General features: G+C 43.1%; 1 protein-coding gene across 1 annotated transcript in view; it reads left to right on the forward strand.

Moving 5' to 3' along the window:
• SLC16A2 (solute carrier family 16 member 2) overlaps nucleotides 1-19,458 on the forward strand; it is a 116,496-nt gene extending 97,038 nt beyond the window's left edge. Inside the window, exons 2-6 of the mRNA XM_041741631.1 lie at nucleotides 5,581-5,725; nucleotides 9,592-10,042; nucleotides 11,017-11,160; nucleotides 15,026-15,254; nucleotides 16,929-19,458. Coding sequence (XP_041597565.1) covers nucleotides 5,581-5,725; nucleotides 9,592-10,042; nucleotides 11,017-11,160; nucleotides 15,026-15,254; nucleotides 16,929-17,149 — 1,190 coding nt within the window. The 3' untranslated portion in view covers nucleotides 17,150-19,458. The remainder of the gene's footprint in view (nucleotides 1-5,580; nucleotides 5,726-9,591; nucleotides 10,043-11,016; nucleotides 11,161-15,025; nucleotides 15,255-16,928) is intronic.
• Nucleotides 19,459-20,867: the final 1,409 nt, after the last annotated feature.

A 20,867-nucleotide genomic window follows, 5' to 3' on the forward strand; every position in this document is an offset into this window, starting at 1 on the left:
AACTCTCACTTGTTGCCAGTGGGAATGTAAAGTGTTACAGTCACTTTGGAAGACAGTTTGGCAGTTTCTTACAAAATTGAACATATGATCTAATAATCGAGCTCCTTAGTATTTAACCAAATATGTGAAAAATGTCTGTCCACACAAAAATTTGCACACAAATGTTTATAGCAGCTTTATTCATAATTGCCAAAATATGGAAGCAACCAAGATGTCCTCCAGTGCAGTAGGTGAGTTGATAAAGAAACTGTGGTACCTCCACACAATGGGATTTTATTCATCACTAAAAAGAAATGAGTTATTAAGCCATGAAAAGGCATGGAGAAACCTGAAATGCATATTACTAAGTGAAGGAAGCCAATCTGAAAAGACTATATACTGTAGGACTCCAACTATATAACATTCTGGAATAGACAAAACTATGAAGACAGTAGAAGGATTGGTGGTTGCCAGATGTTGGAAGGGTGAGGCAGGATGAATAGGTGGAGTACAGGATTGTTAGGGCACTGAAAATATTCTGTGTGATACCATGATGATGGATATATGTTATTAACCATAAAATGCTATATCAAATATAAATTTAAACTTTCTTTGCACAAAAGCTACCTTCAAGCCCAGTCATCAGTTTTCATTGTATTGTAAATATTCAGAAGGGCCAAATAATCAAGAGTTCTAGTTGATTAAATGTCAGCAAGATGATTTAGTGAATGTAATATTTTCCTCTTTGACAATACACTAGAACTATTTTTTTGGAAATTTTTCCAGAATAATACTACATACATCATAAATGAGATCTCCCATTGGCATTTTCTGCTTCCCAGCTCTCTCTCTCTCTTTTTTTTTATAACATCAGATTTATTGAGGTATAATTTACATATGGTAACACTCACTTTTTTTATATGCTCAATAATATGAGTTTTTACAAAAGAATACCATACTAGAATTAAAATATATAACATTTCATCACTCTAGAAAGTTCCCTCATGCTCCCCTGGAATGAATCCTCTCCCAACCCCCATCCCTCCTCTTGGTACCCACTGATCTGTTTTTCTGTCCCCATAGTTTTGCCTTTTCCAGAATTTTATATAAATAAAATAATTTCTGTCTGGCTTCTTTCACTTAGTGTAATACCTTTGAGAATTGTTGAAGTTTTTGCTGGTATCAGGAATTCGTTCCTATTTATTGCAGAGTTGTATTCTATTGTATTAATGTATACCCACTTATCCATTTATTGGTTGATGTACAATTTGAGTTATTGCCAAGTTTTGGCAGTTATAAAGAAAGATGTTGAGTTATATTCCATTGTGTATATATACCATATCTTCTTTTTAAAGAGATTTTATTTATTTATTCATGAGAGACATAGAGAGAGGCAGAGACACAGGCAGAGGGAGAAGCAGGTTCCATGCAGAGAGCCCAATGAGGGACTCAGTCCCCGACCCTGGGATCATGCCCTGAGCCAAAGGCAGACACTCAACCACTGAGCCACCCAGGTGTCCTTCTACCATATATTCTTTATCCATTCATCAGTCAATGGATACTTGGGTTCTCTCCATTTTTTTTGGCTATTGTAGATAATGCCACTATAAACATCAGGGTGCGTGTGTCCTTTCGAGTCTGTATTTTTGTATCCTTTGGGTCAATATATAGTAGTGCAATTGCTGGATCTTAGGGTAGGTATATTTTTAAACACTTTGGGGAATCTCCATACTGTTCTCCAGAGTGGCTGCACCAGTTTGCATTCCCACCAACGGTACAAGAGGGTTCCCCTTTCTCCGCATCCTTGCCAATGCCTGTTGTTTCTTATGTTGTTAATTTTAACCATCCTGACAGGTGTAAGATGATATCTTATCATGGTTTTGATTTGTATTTTCTTGATAAGTGATGTTGAAGATCTTTTCATGTGTCTGTTAGCCATCTGGATGTTTTTTTTTAATGATAGAGTACAAACTGTGGGTTGACAGAGGGAGGGAGGTTTGGGGATGGATTAGATGGGTGATGAGTATTAAGGAGGACACTTGTTATGATGAGCATCGGGTATTGTATGTAAGTGATGAATTATGAATTCTACTCCAGAAACCAATATTGCGCTGTATATTAACTACCTAAAATTTAAATAAAATTTTTAAAAACGAGAACAAAAACTAAAAAATAAGCAAATATGAACATCTAGGTATAGATTTTTGTGTAAACATGTTTTCCTTTATCCTGGGTAAATACCTAGGAATGGGATTTCAAAGTCATGTAGTAATTATATGTTGAACTTTATAAGAATCTGCCAAACTATTTTCCAAAGTTGGTATACCATTTTCATTCCCACCAGCAGCGTATGAGATTTCCAGTTCTACATCCTCCCCAGTAGAAGGAATTGCAATTTCTTAAAAACCTTTTTAGTGGGTATGTAGGGGTATCCCGCTGTGGCTTTAATATACATTTCTTGAATGATTAATGATATTGAGCATCTTTTCATGTGCTTGTCATTCATAGTGTTTGTGTGTGTGTGTGTGTGTGTGAGTGTGTAATGTTTGTTCAAATCTTTTGCCCATGTTTTAAACTGGATTGCTTGCTTTATTCTTACTGAGTTGTGAGAGTCAACTAACACTTGTGTTCTGGATACCAGTCTTTTATCACATGTGTTTGTTGTAAATACTTGTCCCAGCTTGTGGCTTGCTTTTTCATTCTGATAACACTATTTTATGAAAGGTAGAAATTTTAAATATTGATGAAGTCTAATGTATAAATGTTTTTCTTTTATGGATCATACTTTTGCTAATATCTGTGAAATCTTTGCCTAAATAAAAGTCAGGAAGATTTTCTCTTATACTTTTTTTCTGTAAGTTTTTTAGTTTTAAGTTTTACATTTAAGCCTATGATCCATTTGCATTAATTTTTGTATATGGTGTGACTATTGGTATTTATACAGCTTTCTTAAATATTACTACATCTGATTATTATTTAAAAGAAAACTTGGAGGAAGGCACATCAGGAATTTTAAATCCCCATTTTACAGATGAGAAAACTGAGGGTTAGAGAAGTGCTGTGTGACTTGTTCAAGGTCCCACAGCTGATAACAGGTGAAATTGCAAGGTAAGAGGTAAAACTCTGATGAGAAAGTTCAGGTTTCCTGCTGTCCCAGGCCAGTACTTTTTCGAAGCCAAGCAGCTGGGGCTCAAGTTGGTGCCCCAGCAAAGCAAAGATTCCTTCCTGGTGGGGATCTGAGCAACCTATTAGGCACTAAGATAAGAGACATAGATGGTGGAGTAGCTGTGATCCACCTCAGACTGCACTCCTCTGACCAGCTTGGGATTCCACAATTGAAGAGAGCCAGAAGCTGGCCTGGTACCTTGCTCAGATGATACTCAGTGAATACTTTTTTTTTTAAAGATTTTATTTATTTATTCATGAGAGACGCACAGAGAGAGAGGCAGAGACACAGGCAGAGGGAGAAGCAGGCTCCATGCAGGGAGTCTGACGCGGACTTGATCCCGGGACTCCAGGATCACTCCTTGAGCCAAAGAAAGGCACTTAATCACTGAGCCACCCAGGCATCCCTCAGTGAATGCTTTTTAATGATGATGATGAAGACTTGGAACATGTTCAAAGGAGAGCTCTGAAAGTAATTACTGAGTTAGAAATTAAAGCTAAAAAAAACGTTAAGGAAACTAATATTATTTTGCCTAGAAAAGCCCACGAAGAAACTTGTTAACAAGTTTTCAAAGAAAAAAACTGAAAAAAGAAAAGAAAAGAAAAAAACTGAGTTTTCTTTCTGAGGGGTAAGCAAAGGGAAATGGGCTGGAAGAATCTAAGTAAAAAGTAAATTTCTTCTTCCCTGGTAAGGATTGCTATGGACACTTAAAAGCCCTTATAAGCAGAATAAACTCTTCTTATTTGAGTTTGGAGTCAGGGATTTCCCAAACATCGGCTCTGATGAAGGATTTCAGCATAAAGGTTACATGACCTCTTTCCTTAGAAATCTCTGGGTGGCTTCTAAATCTGCCCTATGTTCTCATTCAATTCTAGGAGGACTTTGTGGAATTCCCTGCTCCTTAGTTTTAACATCTTTACAGGACTGTTTCAGTGGCCAAAATAAAATTTACCTTAGCTCCTGAAGGCTTAATGCCCATGCTCCTTGGCCCTGAAGCTAAGTAGAACAGTGCTTAAGGCTATAAATCTGGTTTAGCATGCCTGGAAGGGCCTAAAATGTTGGCTAGTCCCAATCTGACCCCAATTCTTGAATCCCCTGTTTTATATATAGCATTAGCTTGCACACCTCCAATTATGGAAAGCTTCATTCATCCCAATAGAAGACATAATACAATGAACTTTGGACTAGGAATAAGAAGAGTTGGGTTTGAGTCCCAGCTCTGCCATTAACTTGCTGTGTGATCTTTGGTAAGTTCCTTCACATTTCTGGACCTGTTTCTTTATCAGTAAAATGGTAGTGGAGGACTCTTTTTTTTTTTTTTTTTTTTTTTTTTTTTTTTTTTTTTTTTTAGTTTATGTTGGTTTAACTGCTGTAATGAATGGCCCTCAAAAATTCAGTGGCTTATAGGATAAGAAGTTTGAGAGACTCTTAATTATTGCATACAAACTGAGGGTTACTGGAGGGGAAGTGGGTGGGAGGATAGGGTATCTGGGTGATGGGCATTAAGGAGGGCACTTGATGTAATGAGCACTGAGTGTTGGTTTTTTTTGGGGTTTTTTTTTTTTTTTGAGCACTGAGTGTTATATGCAACTTATGAATCACTAAACTCTACCCCTGAAACTGATAATACACTATATGTTAATTAGTTGAATTTAAATTTAAAAAAGTTTCTTCATTTCTAATGCAATGTTCAGGGAAGGGGTTCCAGATTGGAGAGGGAACTTTACTTCCCATAGTTATCTAGGGGCCCAGACAGAACTGATGGCAGTTCTCCCAGTCTTAATACATTGCTTATAAGGTCACTTTGCAGTTGTAGCTCACAAGAAAGCAGAAATCTCATGAGAGTTTTTTATGGTCTAGGCCTGGAAGGGGATGTGGGTAACTACATGTTATTGGACTAGGAATAAGAAGAGTTGGGTTTGAGTCCCAGTTCTGCCACTAACTTGCTGTGTGATCTTTGGTAAGTCCCTTCACATTTCTGGACCTGTTTCTTTATCAGTAAAATGGTAGTGGAGGACTCTTCTTTTTTTTAGTTTATGTTGGTTTAACTGCTGTAATGAATGGCCCTCATTATGTAACTACATCCTATTGGTCAGAATTCAGTCATATGGTCAGACCAAACAGCCAAAGTAGCTGAGAAATGTAGTACAGACATGTGGGGACTAGCTAGAAGATCCCATCATATTCTTGATCTCCAAAGCCTCCTTACCCCAGCCCTGAAGTAGGTGTGTTTGTTAACTAAACTCCTGGTTCTCACATTGTCCTGCTCAAGTGTTATGAAAGGCACCTAACCTCTCTGACCATTAGGGACCAGCAGAATAGCAGTGAGGCCAATGCAATGTTGCCTGTGAAAGGCCAGAGAAGAACTGAGATACCAGCTGCATCACTGGGTATCACATTAAGCTAAGTTGTCTTTGTGCTTCTTTTCTCTGCAGCATGGGTAGGAGCCCTCTCAATGGGCATGATCTTCTTCTGTTCTCCCATTGTGAGTATATTCACTGATCGTTTGGGCTGCCGAATCACAGCAACTGCAGGGGCTGCTGTCGCTTTCATAGGCCTCCATACCAGCTCCTTCACCAGGTAAGGCTAGGAGTTGCTGGCTTTGCCCAAGGCTGAAGGCTGGCTTCTTTCTGGGCTTCAGCTAGGGACACTTCTCATTGCAGAATCCACTGTGGCCCTTTCCATGTAGGACCCTCAAAGACTCTGCTTCTGAGAATCATTGTCTAATAGGATTCATCTAGGTAGGGTCTCCAGGACACATTGGTATACAATATCCCAAAGAGGACCCAAGAGTTCTAAAGTGGTGGGAGAAGCCTAAGCTTGGGAGTTCATAAAGCTAGTTTTGGCCACAAAAATGTCTATGAAACAATTAATAAGTACCATTCCCCCATCTGGGCCTCAGTTTCTATATCTGCAACATGAGGGGATTAGACCAGATGGTCTTTTAAGGTCTCTTCCAGCTCTGCCAATATTCCCAATATGCTACACAACTTGCCTTCCTGGGAATGAGCTTCTGGAATGAATCTATGTGAAACACCTACCTTACAGGATTTCTGAGGGAATCTTATGTTGAAAAAGAAGTCAGCTGAACCCAAGGCTGTTTAACATTTCTGGCTCCTTTCCAGGTATTTTTGGCTGCCAAAATATGGATAATTTGGAAAAGAGAAAAAAAATTGGGCATGAGAAAGAATGTTTAGCAGCATCCTCCACTAGAGGTCTGGATCTAGCACCCAGCTACACAGTTAGGCCTAGACTAACCTCAGACTCTGGTCTGGTTGGTGCTACTGTCAAAACTTGGTAGAATCAGGCAAGAAGAAGGCTATAAGTTCATTCTCTGGTTTCTTTCTGCCAACCTCACAGAAGCATGTCTGCAGGGGAAGGGAGAAATAAAACCTCCACCATGGCCTGAGGAATATGGGACTCCTAAAGAAGTCTGTTGACTTTCTGCCAAAGACACTTTGGAAGTTATTATACCTCCTACTTCCAATCTGCCTGGGCTGGTATATGAGAATGCTGGCCTGGGGACATGGCTAACTTGTCAGAGACTTGCTTTCTGATCTTGGCTCACCAGAGAAGGACTACAGTTATACTCTCTAGGCCTAAAGTTCCAACACAATGGAGAGTAACTGTGTTCTGCCACAACTGGGCCCTGTGAAATGGAGCCAGCTTTCTGTATGACTTGAGCATTTCTGGCTACCCAGCCTACCTTCCAGCAGAGCTTGGATATGGCCTACAATGATTTCCTGGCTTGACCCCATCCAACTGGGACAGAGGAGGGAAAAACCATGTCCTGCTTGGAATGTGCTCAACCCTCCTTATGGCAGCCCCTCTAAACCCTTTTAGGATCCCTCTAGTGGTTGGTCTCATTTGCCCTCAGCAAGCTGGTGCTTGGCCCCTTGAGGGAAGGAGCTAGGCCTCAGAAGTGGCTCTAGTCTCAGCACTGTTTTTTAAAGTTGAACAGAGCAAAGTGTAAACAAATTAGCAACATACGGATCCTATTTATCTTCCAGTACACATGAGCTCAGATGCAGGAGAGGAAGGAGCTTAGATGTATTTTTTTCTGGCACTCTTCTTTAGGCACATTGGAGGAGGCATTCTGTTCTCCAGCCCCAAAGCCCTTCCCCATCCCCTTTGCCTTTTCTGTAAGAACATCTTTAGAGCCAAGAAACTTTCTGAATGGCTTTATGTCCAGGGGAAAAATGGCTCTGCTTGTGGCTAGAGCTCTAAGTCATCCTTCCTGTTGTCTGAATCAGGGCTCTGAGTTTTTTTTAGCTGGCATGAGATGAGATAGAGTGTAGACACCCTTGGCAAGCCTATGCAGGGGCTTCCTGTCTTGAGGCCCCAATCCTGTAGAAGTAGATCTACCAGACAGCACTCTGAAATAAATACCATGCTTTGCTTCCACTGGACCTCTTCTTGAAGGTCTTCCTTAGACCTTCCTAATTCCTTTCCTTTAGACAAGGCCCCCAGACCAGGCCAATCCCCAAAAAATCTGACAGAAGAGGAGCAGTTGGCTTAGCTATCTGTTCCAAGTGGAGGCAACCCCCCTTTTAAAAAAGATTTTATTTACTTATTCATGAGAGACACACATACAGAGAGAGGCAGAGATACAAGCAGAGGGAGAAGCAGGCTCTATGGAGGGAGCCCGACGTGGGACTTGATCCCGGGTCTCCAGGATCACACCCCGGGGTTAAAGGCAACGCTGCCCCCTTTTTAAAACTAAAGGTTTTGCTCATATCCAGTGAATGTAAGCAGATGAAAAGCAATATTGCCATTTGCAACAATGTGGATGGAGCTAGAGAGTATTAAACTAAGTGAAATAAGTCAGTCAGAGAAAGACAAATACCACATGATTTCACTCATGTGTCAAATTTAAGAAACAAAACATGAACATGGAGGGGGGCGGGAAATGAGAGAGGTTAATCATAAAACAGATTCTTTTTAAAAAATTTTATCTATTTATTTATGAGAGACACACAGAGAGAGGCAGAGACACAGGCAGAGGGAGAAGCAGGCTCCCCATGGGGCACCAAATGTGGGACTTGATCACCGGACTCTGGGATCACACCCTCAGCCAAAGACAGACGCTCAACCACTGAGCCATCCAGGAATCCCAGGTTCTTAACTATAGAGAACAAATTGATGGTTACCAGAGAAGTGGGCTGGGGGATTGGTGAAATATGTGATGGGGATTAAAGAATATACTTGTTGGGATAAGCACTGAGTGTTATAAGGAGGTACTGAATCACTATATTGTACACTTGTAAGTAATATTACACCATATGTTAACTAACTGGAATTTAAATAAACACTTAAATAAAAATAAAAACAAATAAAAACAATGGTGATTTAGCTGTCTTAGAACCATGAGTGCTAACACCACATTATCTCTATAACATAGGCCTAGTCCTGTGCTGTATGAGGACTGGGTCCATCTATGGGGAGCAACTGCCTGACCATGGAGAGTATTAATTAGTTAAATGGTCAGATAAGAACTATTGCAAAATATGTGGAGGCTTCAAAAAGAAAACAAAATTCTTCACTAGGTTGTGCCAGTATTGTCTAAGGGTAGATAGCTGGCCAACCTGACTTTTCCATGGCCCTTACTCTTCTGACATTTTGCCTTCTGTTACAGGGGCTTATGGCCACAGCAGAACCCAAGAGTTTTAAACCAGAATCTGTCTTACTTGGTCAAGCTCACAACTTCTTTGAGGCTCCACTTCCCATCAAGCAGCCAGGCTACTCTGGGAGGCTAATCCATACCATTCCCAGCAGCAGGAGCTAGGCTCTGGAACTTAAAGGGACTTCTTACTTCAGGATCCCCAGGGGGTCATCTAGGGTCTGGAATAAAGGGTCTTGGGAGAGCCAGACCTTGGGTAGGGCTGGGGATGAGGTGTCTCTCAGGAAACTACCAGCCATTTTCTGAAATATGAAGGGCTCTGAGCATAAAGAAATATAGTAGAGTCCCATGGAGGATCTTGACCTTCTTGGCTCCTTGCAGAACTTTGTTGTTACTTGGGATAAAGCTTTGGCTGCCAGCCTACCCACGGTGTCTAGTGAGTGGAGGTTAAACTGTTCTAATGCCCTGACTTACTCCTTATAGCCTCTTATCCAGCCATTGCATAGGTTGGTTCTGGCATTCTTTTAAACAATTCTCTCTGACGGAGTGCTATGATTCAAACTAGAGTCATGAAGATCTAAAGTCGAGTCTAAGCTTTGCTGATCCCCAGTTATGCTACATTGGGTAAATTACTTCTCTGAGCCTTTGTCTCCTCATCTGCAAAGTAGGGATTATAAAGTCCTGTTCTTTGTCTGTTCTGAGGGTCAGTGGTAAGTAGGGCTGTGGATTAATGATGGGGGTATGCAGGTCTCAGGAGGGTGACGGGAGAGGGCAGGTGGATTTCTGGTCAGGCTGCTGAGAATAGCTCTTGGTGTTTCTCCCACAGCTCACTAAGCCTGCGTTATTTCACCTATGGGATTCTCTTTGGTTGTGGCTGTTCCTTCGCCTTTCAGCCATCCCTCGTCATCCTGGGCCACTACTTTCAACGTCGTCTGGGTCTGGCCAATGGTGTGGTGTCTGCTGGGAGTAGCATCTTTTCCATATCCTTTCCTCTTCTCATCAAAACACTGGGGGCTAAGATCAAGCTCGCCCAAACCTTCCAGGTGCTGAGTACCTTCATGTTTATTCTTACGCTGCTTTCGCTCACCTACCGGCCACTCCTACCCAGTTCCCAGGATACCCCAAACAAGAGAGGTGTCCGCACCCTGTGCCAACGCATTCTGTCTCAGCTTAGAAAGTACTTCAACATGCGAGTATTCCGCCAACGTACCTACCGCATCTGGGCCTTCGGGATTGCTGCTGCTGCCCTTGGTTACTTCGTTCCCTATGTACACCTGGTAAGGAATACTACGAGGTGGACCCACTTTACCTCCATGAAGCTGCCCTTAGCCTGCCCGAAGTCCAGAGGGTGGGGTGGAGGACAGTGAAAGGGCAGAGCTGGGACCTTTGGAAAAAGAGACCAAACAATCTTTGAAGAGACCCAGAGTGGGAAAGAACACAGACTGACCTCAACAGGAAAACGATGGAGTTCCTTAGGCGAAAGCCCATGCCTGTGGTTTCCCCTGACTGATAAATATAGACAGGTTTTCAGGAGAAGATAAGCATCACTGGGATGGAGAAGACTGGCCCAGATGACTCAAGGATAGAGTTTCCTAAGAGTGTGTTCTATGGAATGCTGGTCTTTGTGGTCAAATGATTTGTTCAGGAACCAACATATAAAGTCTTTCTAGCTTCATATTGTGGCAGTCTTTCAAAGGTACCAAAAAATCCAGCAGTAAAAGAAACCCATTTAGCTTTGTTTAACCATTATCCACCCAAATTATACTGCCACAGAACTGTTAGTTGTAGTCCAGTCATTAGCTTCCATAGACCTCGTATTTCTTAAAACACACTTCTGGAAGTGTTACATGGAGGTTGGTGGATCTTCTCCCCTGGTGAACTGATGTTGCCCCATGTTATCAGTTTTGGGTCAGGAAATGGGGAGATTTGAGGGGAGCCCTTGTATTTTCTTAGTTGTTAAGGCTGTCTGTATTCTATCCTGCCAAGGCTTAGAAGGGGCTTGAAGATACCCACTCCCTTCAGCTATTGCCCAGAATCCAAAAAATCAAGGCATATGAAGCCTTTTTAGCAATTAGAAGCAGCCAGAAAGCTTGTACTGGTTCTAAGGCTACAAAGTAGGGGGTTGCAGGGGAGGGAGCTCTTGCCATGGTCAAGGAAAGTAAGCAGTAGAGGGTTTTGGATATGCCAACTGTTAACCAGTCAGCTCCTTTTCTTCCTCCTGTCCCTGGGGTCCTGGTGCTATGCTTTTCAGATGAAGTATGTGGAAGAGGAATTCTTGGAAATTAAGCAGACCTGGGTGCTCTTGGTGTGTATTGGGGCTACCTCAGGCCTTGGGCGCCTTGTGTCAGGCCGTGTCAGTGACTCCATTCCTGGACTTAAGAAGATCTACTTGCAGGTAAGTGTGACCACCTTGCCCTGACCACAGTGATGTGGGGGGGAATGTCCTGACACAGATGCTAGGTTACCTCCAGCCTTTGAGATAGAATGGTAGGTTGTGTCATTACCATTCCCTGGGCCCCACCTTTGACATGAACTTGTTGTTCAACATGGGAAAGTCAATCAAATTCTCTGAGCTTCAGTTTCCCTTGCTTTCAACCGAAGACAATAATCCTTGTACTGCCTCTTTCATCAAGATGGAGTGAGAATCCAATGAGAGTAGTGTGTAAATGGAACTAAGAACACTTTTAGAGAAAGCGTTTATTAATAATGGCTCTTCCATATGAAATAGGGAAACCGAGGCCAGGAGTTAGATGCTGTCCCCATTGAGAATTGATTTCCTTGCCTCCTCATACTCTCTTGGAAGGCCTTGGGCATCGGTAGTACTGTGTGGCCCAGTATTTCTCTCCTTTAAGTCCAGGTTCAAGTCATTTACTTCTTATACTTCCAGAGTTACTTGTACCAAGCATTGGCTCTCAAATGCTATCTTCCTGATTGACAGAAAAAAAAAGTGCCAGAAAACACAACCCTACTTCCCCTCTATGGGACTCACTTTCCTCATTTGTGCAATAAGAATAATTCTTGCCTTTCTTATCTCACCTCACAGGTGAGGAACAAAATTTCTTTTGATAGGCGTGACCAGGGTTTGGGAAGTAAAAAATGTTATAGCCATGCAAGATTTTAATCCTTTGGACAGTAACACAGCCCCTCATATTGTGGAGAGTAGCCACCTAGATGTTAGAGAGGCCACTTTCTGTGTGAATTGAGCTCTGATCTGGCTTGAGACTACTGTTAGAGCTATCTGTCTTTGTCTACCTGGCAGCAGTATTGCCTTTTTGACCTTGTTGATGCTTTTTGTTCCTGCAGCTGGGTTAACCAGAAGGTACATGAATGTGGAACCCTGTGAAGGGGAAACAGCAGCCACTCAAAACATGTGGCCACAAATAATCCATTAAAAAAGTGGCTGAGTTCTGAGTCTCCTGGTAAAGCCTTAAAAGCAATTTCAAGTTGCCCTGACATAGAAGGCATTTCTCTGTTTTCTGACAGCCCCAAGTGTTCTCTTAAATACTCTTAGATGTCTTAAACAAGAATATGATTACAGTTTTCTGTTGTGTTTCAGTCTAAATTTGCAAAAGCTGGTGAATCTGCTTTGTCAGGGCTAGGGGTGCCCTTATGGCTCATCCAATCCAACTTCTCATTACACAGAAATTGAGGGAAAGACTCATACAGATAGTCATGGCAAAATTGAATTGATATGTAGCACTTTTCTCATATTCCACTTTATGCTAAGTGGTGGGTGACAGAGCTGTGTCCCAGAGATAAGTGACTTGACTGAAGTCAACTCAAAAGACTGTGATTGAGATAAACCAGTTATGAAATTTTGGATTCCTGTGAAAATATCAGCAAATGCCTTATCTGGGTAGCTTTTTGCATAGGAGAATGTGTGGCTTTTTCAGCCTCTTCCATATGCTACCCCTCTAGTCTTCCCTGTCATTATCAGCTGCTCCAAGATGCTAATGGTGCTAGAAATCAGGGTAAACTAGCACTGGGCCAGGACTTTATCTTGAAGAAAAGGAGCAGCCCTTGCCTAGCCATATAGCTCATTTCTCACCACAGTCCCTAGGAGAGAAATAGGGTCCAAGCAGCTTATGCTTTCTATTGTGCAGAGGGAGTTCCAAGGGAGTTAGAGGCATTAACTAGTCAGAAGCAGAATTAGGCTTAGGGCCCAGTGCTTCTGCTGATCACTTCCTCTACCCACCCAACACTTTCTCTCCTCTTTTCCAGTCTTACTTGACCTAATGTTACCACTTAGAGTAATATAAAATAATCTTAGAATGTTATAGCTAAAATATATCTTTACTGATTGTAGTCCAACTCCTTCATTTTACAAATTGAGGAACTGAGGCCTAGAAAGGGAAAGTGACTTGGTTCAAACTCTTCTTGCTGGCAAATGTCTCAGGCAGAAAGCACAAGACATGGATAAAATTCTTTCTCTTGAGCTACTCAGGATACTCCATCACAGGCATTTGCCTCACTTTCTCCCTGGGTCAGATGCATAAGTATAGGCCTGGGAGAGGAAAAGAGTGTATAAAACTTCAGGTTCTGAAGAGATATCCACTAGACCCTGTAGTTCCTACTATTGGCAAAGACAGGTACATATATCTTGTGTCAAGCCCCTGGACAGTCTGCTAGAAAGAAATGGTGATAACCTGCAGGACAGCCTCACTTTGGGCCAATTCTTGATGTCTGATTCTCGGTTCAAAGAGGGAATTTTAATTTCTAAACTTGGCAAGACCTCATGGAGGGTGTTAAGGGCAGATACAATAGGTTTAATTAGAGATGATTGAAATCAGTTAATGGGGTCCTTTGTGTTGTATAATGGTATTAACTCTTATTTGCCATACCATTATGGCTTGGTTGATAGGTGGGTCTGGTTTTTATCTTATCGTTGTACATGAATCTCTTAGAGGCGAAGCTGGGATATCAGAGTTCTTATTCCTAGATTCCAAAACAGCCTTGGAAAAGTTCAAAAGTCATCCAATGAAGAGATTTCCTCAGATGGCTCAGCCAGGACATTTCTTATCCTCTATAAAAACCAACTGACAAAAAAAACAAAACAAAAAACAAAACAAAACAAAAAACAAACAAACAAAAACCAACTGACCATCCTAACAAATCCACTGCCAGTTATAACACAGAAAATCTTTAGGGCTTAAAAGAGCCTTGACCCTCCTACCCACCCCATCCATGTGGTGATGTGATGGCTTACCCTTCCTGGGTAAGTTTGCTTGCCTGTATGTGAAAGACTAGAAAATCCTGAATCCTATCAAGGACTTCGTAAACAGATCAGGTCTTAGCCCTGACCCTGGGATGACCTGGCTCTGCTGACTAGAGTGAGTGGAAAGGGGTTTATTTCTCTGCCTGCACCCCAGGTCTTTAGTCTGGCTCACTGACACAGGTTGCAGATGACCTTAATCAAAAGACCAATTGCTCTTCTCTCTGTTCAGTGGGAAAAAAACAGCTCCTGGAAAGACGGTTTCTTTGATTTGAAGTCATTTTGCTTATCCCCAAGAAAGCCTGGTGGCTAGTCAATGCCCCTGAGCTGGCTTCAGGCTCCCTAGAACCACTCCTAGTGTCTTAGTTCTCCTTAAAGTCCCATTTATTACCTTTATATGGTGCCCAACCAAGTCCAGAGGACCCCCACAGCCATGTTATCTGACATGGGTGGCATGTCCCGTGTCCTAAATCATAAGGAACCCAAGTGAACTTCCCAATGGTTTATGTCATGACAGGGTGTTTTCTAAAAGCAGCCACGCACATAAATAGGCACTGGGTTCTTCCTCACTTCAGGAAGCTGTGCCTTCCATTCATGCCCCCATCTGAACATCATTCAAGTTCCCTTCCTCTTAAGATATCTTACTTGGATCTGAGAATACCAGCATGGTCTGATTCCAGACCTTAATGCCTGGGACAGCCAAACACAAGATCAGAAAAACAGCAATTTCCTTTAAACTGGAATCCAGTGAAAAGACGACTTCTTAATTACAGGGGCTATGTCCCCTAACTTTAAAAAAAATCTTGATGGAATAACTGTTAAACAGGGGCTGTCTTAAAAATCTTGAATCCTTCAGTGCAGGACTTAGAAGGGGCCTAAGTAACCGGATAGCCTAACTGCTCTCTCTCTCTCTTTCTCTCTCTCTCTCTGTTGACACCTCCACCCCAGTTTATAGATGGTAGAAATGAAACCCTAAGAAAGGAGATATGATTTGCTATGTGGTCTTGACTGACAAGCACAACATGACCTAAGGCCTTTGCTCCTCTAGGTCATCTCCTTCCTGCTCCTGGGCCTGATGTCTATGATGATTCCCCTGTGCCGGGGCTTTGGGGGCCTCATCGTTGTCTGCCTCTTCCTGGGCCTGTGTGATGGCTTCTTCATCACCATCATGGCCCCCATCGCATTTGAGCTGGTGGGCCCAATGCAGGCCTCACAGGCAATTGGCTACCTCCTTGGCATGATGGCCCTGCCGATGATTGCTGGGCCCCCCATTGCAGGTGAGGCTGATATTACAGGGAGGGCATGAGTGGGGGAGTCCTGTCTTACCTGGGCCCTAGCAATCCTGAGCACCTTGGCTTGAAGTCCCTTTCACTCTTATTCTCTATTTAAGCAGCCTTGTTAGAGTGCATGAAACCCTTTACCACTATTGATGGAAGAGGCTAAATATAGTATACATGCATGGATTCATTTTTTTGAGAATGGGCTTTTCATGGCTGTTTCCGTGGGGTTTTATTTTAGACAGCCTAGCTGATTCCAGGAGGATAAAGAAATGAGTTTCATCTTCTTGATCTTTCTGTTGGTCCAGTATCTCTCTCTCTCTCTCTCTCTCTTCTCTTCTCTTCTCTCTCTCTCTCTCTCTTTCTCTACCTCTATCTCTATCTCTTTATAAAGGTAATTATTTGCAAGGTAGTTGTGTAGAAAGAGAAGAGAAAGTGGACCCTAGCTTTATTAAGACTTAGAGACACCCCCTTCTTCTCTATTGGCTTCTGAACTGAGCCTGTAGAAGAGATTTGATTAAAGTCAAATCCTAGGACTGGGCCAGTGAGGCTTACTTCCAGCAGGTAGCAGGCAAAATGTTGGCTTGCAGTCTTTCAATACTCTCAGTTTCCTTCTCCATTCTCCAAGAAGAGCATTGTTGATACCCCAGGGAACATGGGAAACAAGAAAAAACAATGAAAAGAGAACTCCATTTCTTTTCTTTAGAATTTATTGCAAATATTGATTTATATCTCTAGGCTGGCCAACTGGACTAACTCAACAAATATCCCTTGAACGCCGATTCTGTGTAAGGCATTGTAAGGGCATGTAATGCTGTGTGATAGTGACAGAAGATTCCACCCAGGCCCTTGTGCAACAGCCACACTGTTCACTAGGGATGGGGAGCCTCTATCCAGTCTCTGATCCCAGAAGTAGAGCCCAGAATCCACCTGTTTTTCCATTTTGCTTACCATCTAAGCAGCCAAAAGGCTTATTTTACTTTCCTCAGTAGTATTTCTGGGCTCATTTTTCCTATGAGATACCCCACATTAGCTTCTGAAGGCAAGCAGGGGAGTTCTTGCATACCACGCCAGCCATATTCATGGTATTGGCAACTTATAGGAACCCAAAGGAGCCAACCATATCTGTAACTGGGATGAAAAATACACATATAGCCTTCTCTTAGGGTGAATGGAAACTTCAGAGAGAGGGAATTTCAGAGAAAGAGGAAATAAGAACTTAGCTGAGTTGTTCCACAAGAACACTCTAGTCTAAGTTGGGAGTTGGAGGGTATATATCACTAGGAATCAAGGCAAGACCTGGCCATCTTCTGTGGAACTCTTTTAAACTGGGTTCCCTCCTAACTCCATACCTAGGAGTGACTAGAAGTTAAGCTGTAGCTTCATGAAAGTAAAAAATGGAGAATTTTAAGAGAAGCTTCATTAGCCTCTTTCATAATAGGCATTAACCTCAAGGGCTTGCAGCCCCATTATCTCAGGGAGTAGCCACCTGACTTTGTAAAAGAGGTTTTATTTTTTACATTAGGAATGTTTGAACTGAAGGGGCATTTGGGTCAAGGTAGTGCAGGCCAAGGTTCTCTGGATGGGCATTGTTATGGTCCCTAAATGAGGCAGAGAGCACCTTTGGGCAGGAGAGCAAAGCTGAACTTGACTTGTCTTTCTTGACTGTTTCAGGCCTACTCCGCAACTGTTTTGGAGACTACCATGTGGCCTTCTACTTTGCTGGTGTGCCCCCCATCATTGGGGCTATAATCCTCTTCTTCGTCCCTCTGATGCATCAAAGGATGTTCAAGAAAGAGCAAAGGGATTCCAGCAAGGATAAGATGTTGGCCCTTGATGCAGACCCCAATGGGGAGCTGCTGCCGGGTTCCCCCATCCCCGAGGAACCAATCTAATGCATTTTCCTTGCCATTGTGTGCTCCTCCCCAACCCTTTCCCTTCACCCCCACTCTGCTCAGCATTTACATTTTTGCCATCAGCACACTTGTTCTCAAACATGCACACACAGCAGTTCAGCCACCTGACCAGCCCCTTCGAGCCAAAGCTCCTGTTAAACTCATTAACCAAATTCTCCCTGTGAATGCCTTTAAACTTGCCAGGATCCTTCTCTCAGGATCTAGGAAAGCTTGGGATCTCCCTGGCCTTTGGAACATCTCCACATACTTTCTAACACCTGGAGATGGTACCTACTGGCCCCAGCTTGCTAGTTACCCACTAAAAGCAACTTCCAAAGGTGCTATTGTGTCCCTAGGAGTCTGGTGGGAAGACCCAAGCCTCTGTGTGCTCAGGAGTTCCTTGCCATCTGTCCTTGGGAGCCATTGGTAACGGGGCAGAGAACGGGCAGAGAGGTAAAATCAGACAAGGAGACTTGTTTAGTCTCAGAGCTTCTGAGGGCTGTGGCTTCCCAAGAGCTGTGGGTGACATTACTTTACAAATGTACAAATAGTCTCCCCATCATACAGTTGGTTAACAATCTGCCTCCTTCTTCCTTTTTTCATTTTTTTCCTTTACTCCTTCTTCTTCCTTCTCTTCCCCCTCTATTTCTTTTTATGATTGTCACGGATGTATGGGTGCTTGAAGACAGAGGGACCTAGAGCTTGGGCCAATCAGCCTCACCTTGGCCCAGCCCACCCCTAATATTATCATCAATTCCACTCATCTCAGGCTGAGCTTTACATCTCACTTTTTGGCTCAAGCTGCTATAGTTATAAACTGGAAGAATAGAATATCACATAGGGAAGGGGCCTTAAATACCATAAGGTTCCACTCACTGATTTTTACAGATTTCCCAGGCCAGTGCATTAACCTGCAGGCACTTCCAGCTCCCCATCTGTGTATTCACCTGTCAAAATGCGAAGAAATTCCTTTCATCTCAGCAGGCAGAGGAGCGACTGATGATGGGGAAGGGCATGGTTGGGGGAGGGGCAATAGTTATTGACCTGGCAAAGGACCAACTCCTCCATTTCTCATTAGTCATGATAGGTTAATCTTTCCACCTGGGGCAGGGCAGGAAAGGGACTGTTTTAGGGAAAATCCTATTCCCTACCTGGATCCCCAAAAGGTAGAAGTGGTAGCTGCATGTAGGATTTAACAGTTTCTTTTAGAAAGAGGAAATCTTAACCTTTACCACCCAGTATGTCTCCCATGCTGGGCATCCTGAGCCACTCTGGACATTAAAGGTGCCAGGAAAGGTAGACTCTGGACCATCTTAATCCCCCTGAAATAGGTGCCAGATGCTTACCTATGTTCAGATTTTGGGCAACACTCTTGCTGAAGAGCATTTCCAGCCAGGCTGTGTCCAAGTTAGTTCAACTCACCTCCTTAGGAGCTCAGTCTCTCTCCTTACTTGGTCTCTTTGTATTTCTTTCTCTCTATTCTGGGCCTTTGTCTGTTGTGCTCCTGTTACCCTAATTTTTTTATCACCTTCTTATCAGGCATCCTTGGTTGTTACTTGGAGCTAACAGTGACTTGCCACCCTAACTCAGAGCATCCACGGTCAGGAGGATGAGGTTCCCTATGAGGGGCTCCAAAGAAAATAGTGGTCCCTAACCATAACATTTTCCATTACAAACAGGCAGCTGGGGCATGGTTGGCCTATGATAGCCTCATTCAAGGCCAAAGTCCTGCTTTTATCAACTTCCCAAAGGAAAACTCACTGGCTCTTAGCCCTATGGGTAGTAAGGGGCCTAATTATCCTCCTGGCTCAAATAGCATGGGACAGGAGAAGCTGAGCCCCAGGAGCCTTGTAACTCCAAGGAGAGACCATTGAAAATATTGGAGCAACAAAGCCCCTGCTCCCATTTCTCCTGTCCCTCCCCCACCAAGTCATAGGAGGGCAGTTCTCCAGGGCCTCCTTTGTTGCTCAAGGTGAAGATAGCTCTTAAAAATCAGGCTGCCAACCACTTCTCTCCAGATGAAGGAAAGACATTCACAGGTCCCAAATCTGCCCTATCAGTTATCACATAACATAGTTGGGGTGTCAGTTTATTTCTTCCACATATGTGCATGTACATGTGTGAGCTTGTGTGCTTTTGGAGAGAATGTTGGTTGGTGAACGCAGCTCAGTATTAATATTTAGGGTATGATGCAGCCTCTAATGCACCACAGTTAAATCTAGGAGAACGAACAAAATTTGGGAGCTTGAGATCTGAGACATTTAAATCCTCAAAAGGTTTGGAACAAAATAAACAGATCTAAAAATCTAGATTTGGTATGTGTGTGTTGCCTATAGGGTAAAATAGTTTTAATCTAGTTAACAGTGGGAAGTTTGGCTTCAAAACTGAAATCTCATTTCAAATAAAATTTCGGCCAGGGTCTTTACTCTCTGTGAGAGCAGAAATTGGAAAAGGAGCTATATATGAAAGGGGCTTGGAGACGGGTGGACTATTCAGGATTAGATTTTTAGGGAGCCCTGAAGTGGAAAAGTAGTCACTTTACAAGATGAGAACACAGTAGCTGAAGCCAAGTGGAGGCCTTACCAAGGCTACCACCTTGCTACATACATGCCATGTTGAGAATGGACAAAGACCTTAGCAACAATCCATTTTAATTCTCTCCCTTGTTATCTATGGGAGAATGTGAAGGGACTGGTATAGCTGGGTAACAGCCAGACAGCAACAGACCCTGGCATTGAGGGTGATGAAGAAGAGAGACCTACAACAAATGACAAAGCTGAGAGTACCTTTGTCCATCCTCTGCATTGAATTTAAATGGGGAAACTGAGGCCTAGAGAAAGCAAGGGACTGAGCAGGTTCACATAGTTCATCAGTGACAGAGCATGCCAAGACATGAACTTTTCGGCCAGTCCAAACCCCTTATTTTACAGATGAGGACATACATACTTCTGGTGTTCTTGCTTTCCAAGCACTCCAGACTTTCATGCAGCCTTGGCCTTGGAATGCTGGACCCACCTACTGCTCTTGACCCCCAGGAAACCAAAAGGTACAAATAAAGTCCATCTCTCTGTGGTCATATACTGAACACGGGAGGGGTAAAGAGAGGGGGCTGGTTTTCTCTAAGAGAGGGTTTACTACTCTGCTCTTGGTGACTGTCATTTCTCCCCTGACTCAGTACAGAAATCCTCAGGCTGCCAGCCTCCTTGTCTCCTCCCAAGGAGACTAATTACTCTGCCTTGCTGCCTAGCTCTAGGCCCTCCCACACAAGTTCCGCTGCCCCTTCAGTCCCTTCTCTAGTAGCCCCAAAACCCCAGTCTGTGTTTGATCACTTAGAGCATTAGATTTCAAAGCCATGGAATCCCATACTTTTTATGATCACAAGCTCTCCTCCAGGGCCTTTTCATGTCTGAAGAAGGAGCCAGCAGCTCCTCTCCACTTCTCCACAGCAGCAGAGTAGGCCCCCTGAAAGGAATACCAGATGCCCCCAGGAAATCCCTGATGTCTGACAGCTGGTGCCTAGATAGAGTGGGTGCTGGTTTGAACTAGAACCCTTGAAGGAAGTTCTGAAATTTTAATGAGCTGAAATATACAGGAGACTCCAGAGGCACAAAGAAAGGGATTAGATACCCAAGTCTTACAGGGATTTAGGAGGTTTTGCTTTAGAAGGCCCTCAATTCCTGCCTTTCAGCTCTCCCTAGTGGTCACCAGAAGCAGAGGT

The sequence above is a fragment of the Vulpes lagopus genome, chromosome X, assembly GCF_018345385.1.
Source record: "Vulpes lagopus strain Blue_001 chromosome X, ASM1834538v1, whole genome shotgun sequence".
Lineage (NCBI taxonomy): Eukaryota > Metazoa > Chordata > Mammalia > Carnivora > Canidae > Vulpes > Vulpes lagopus.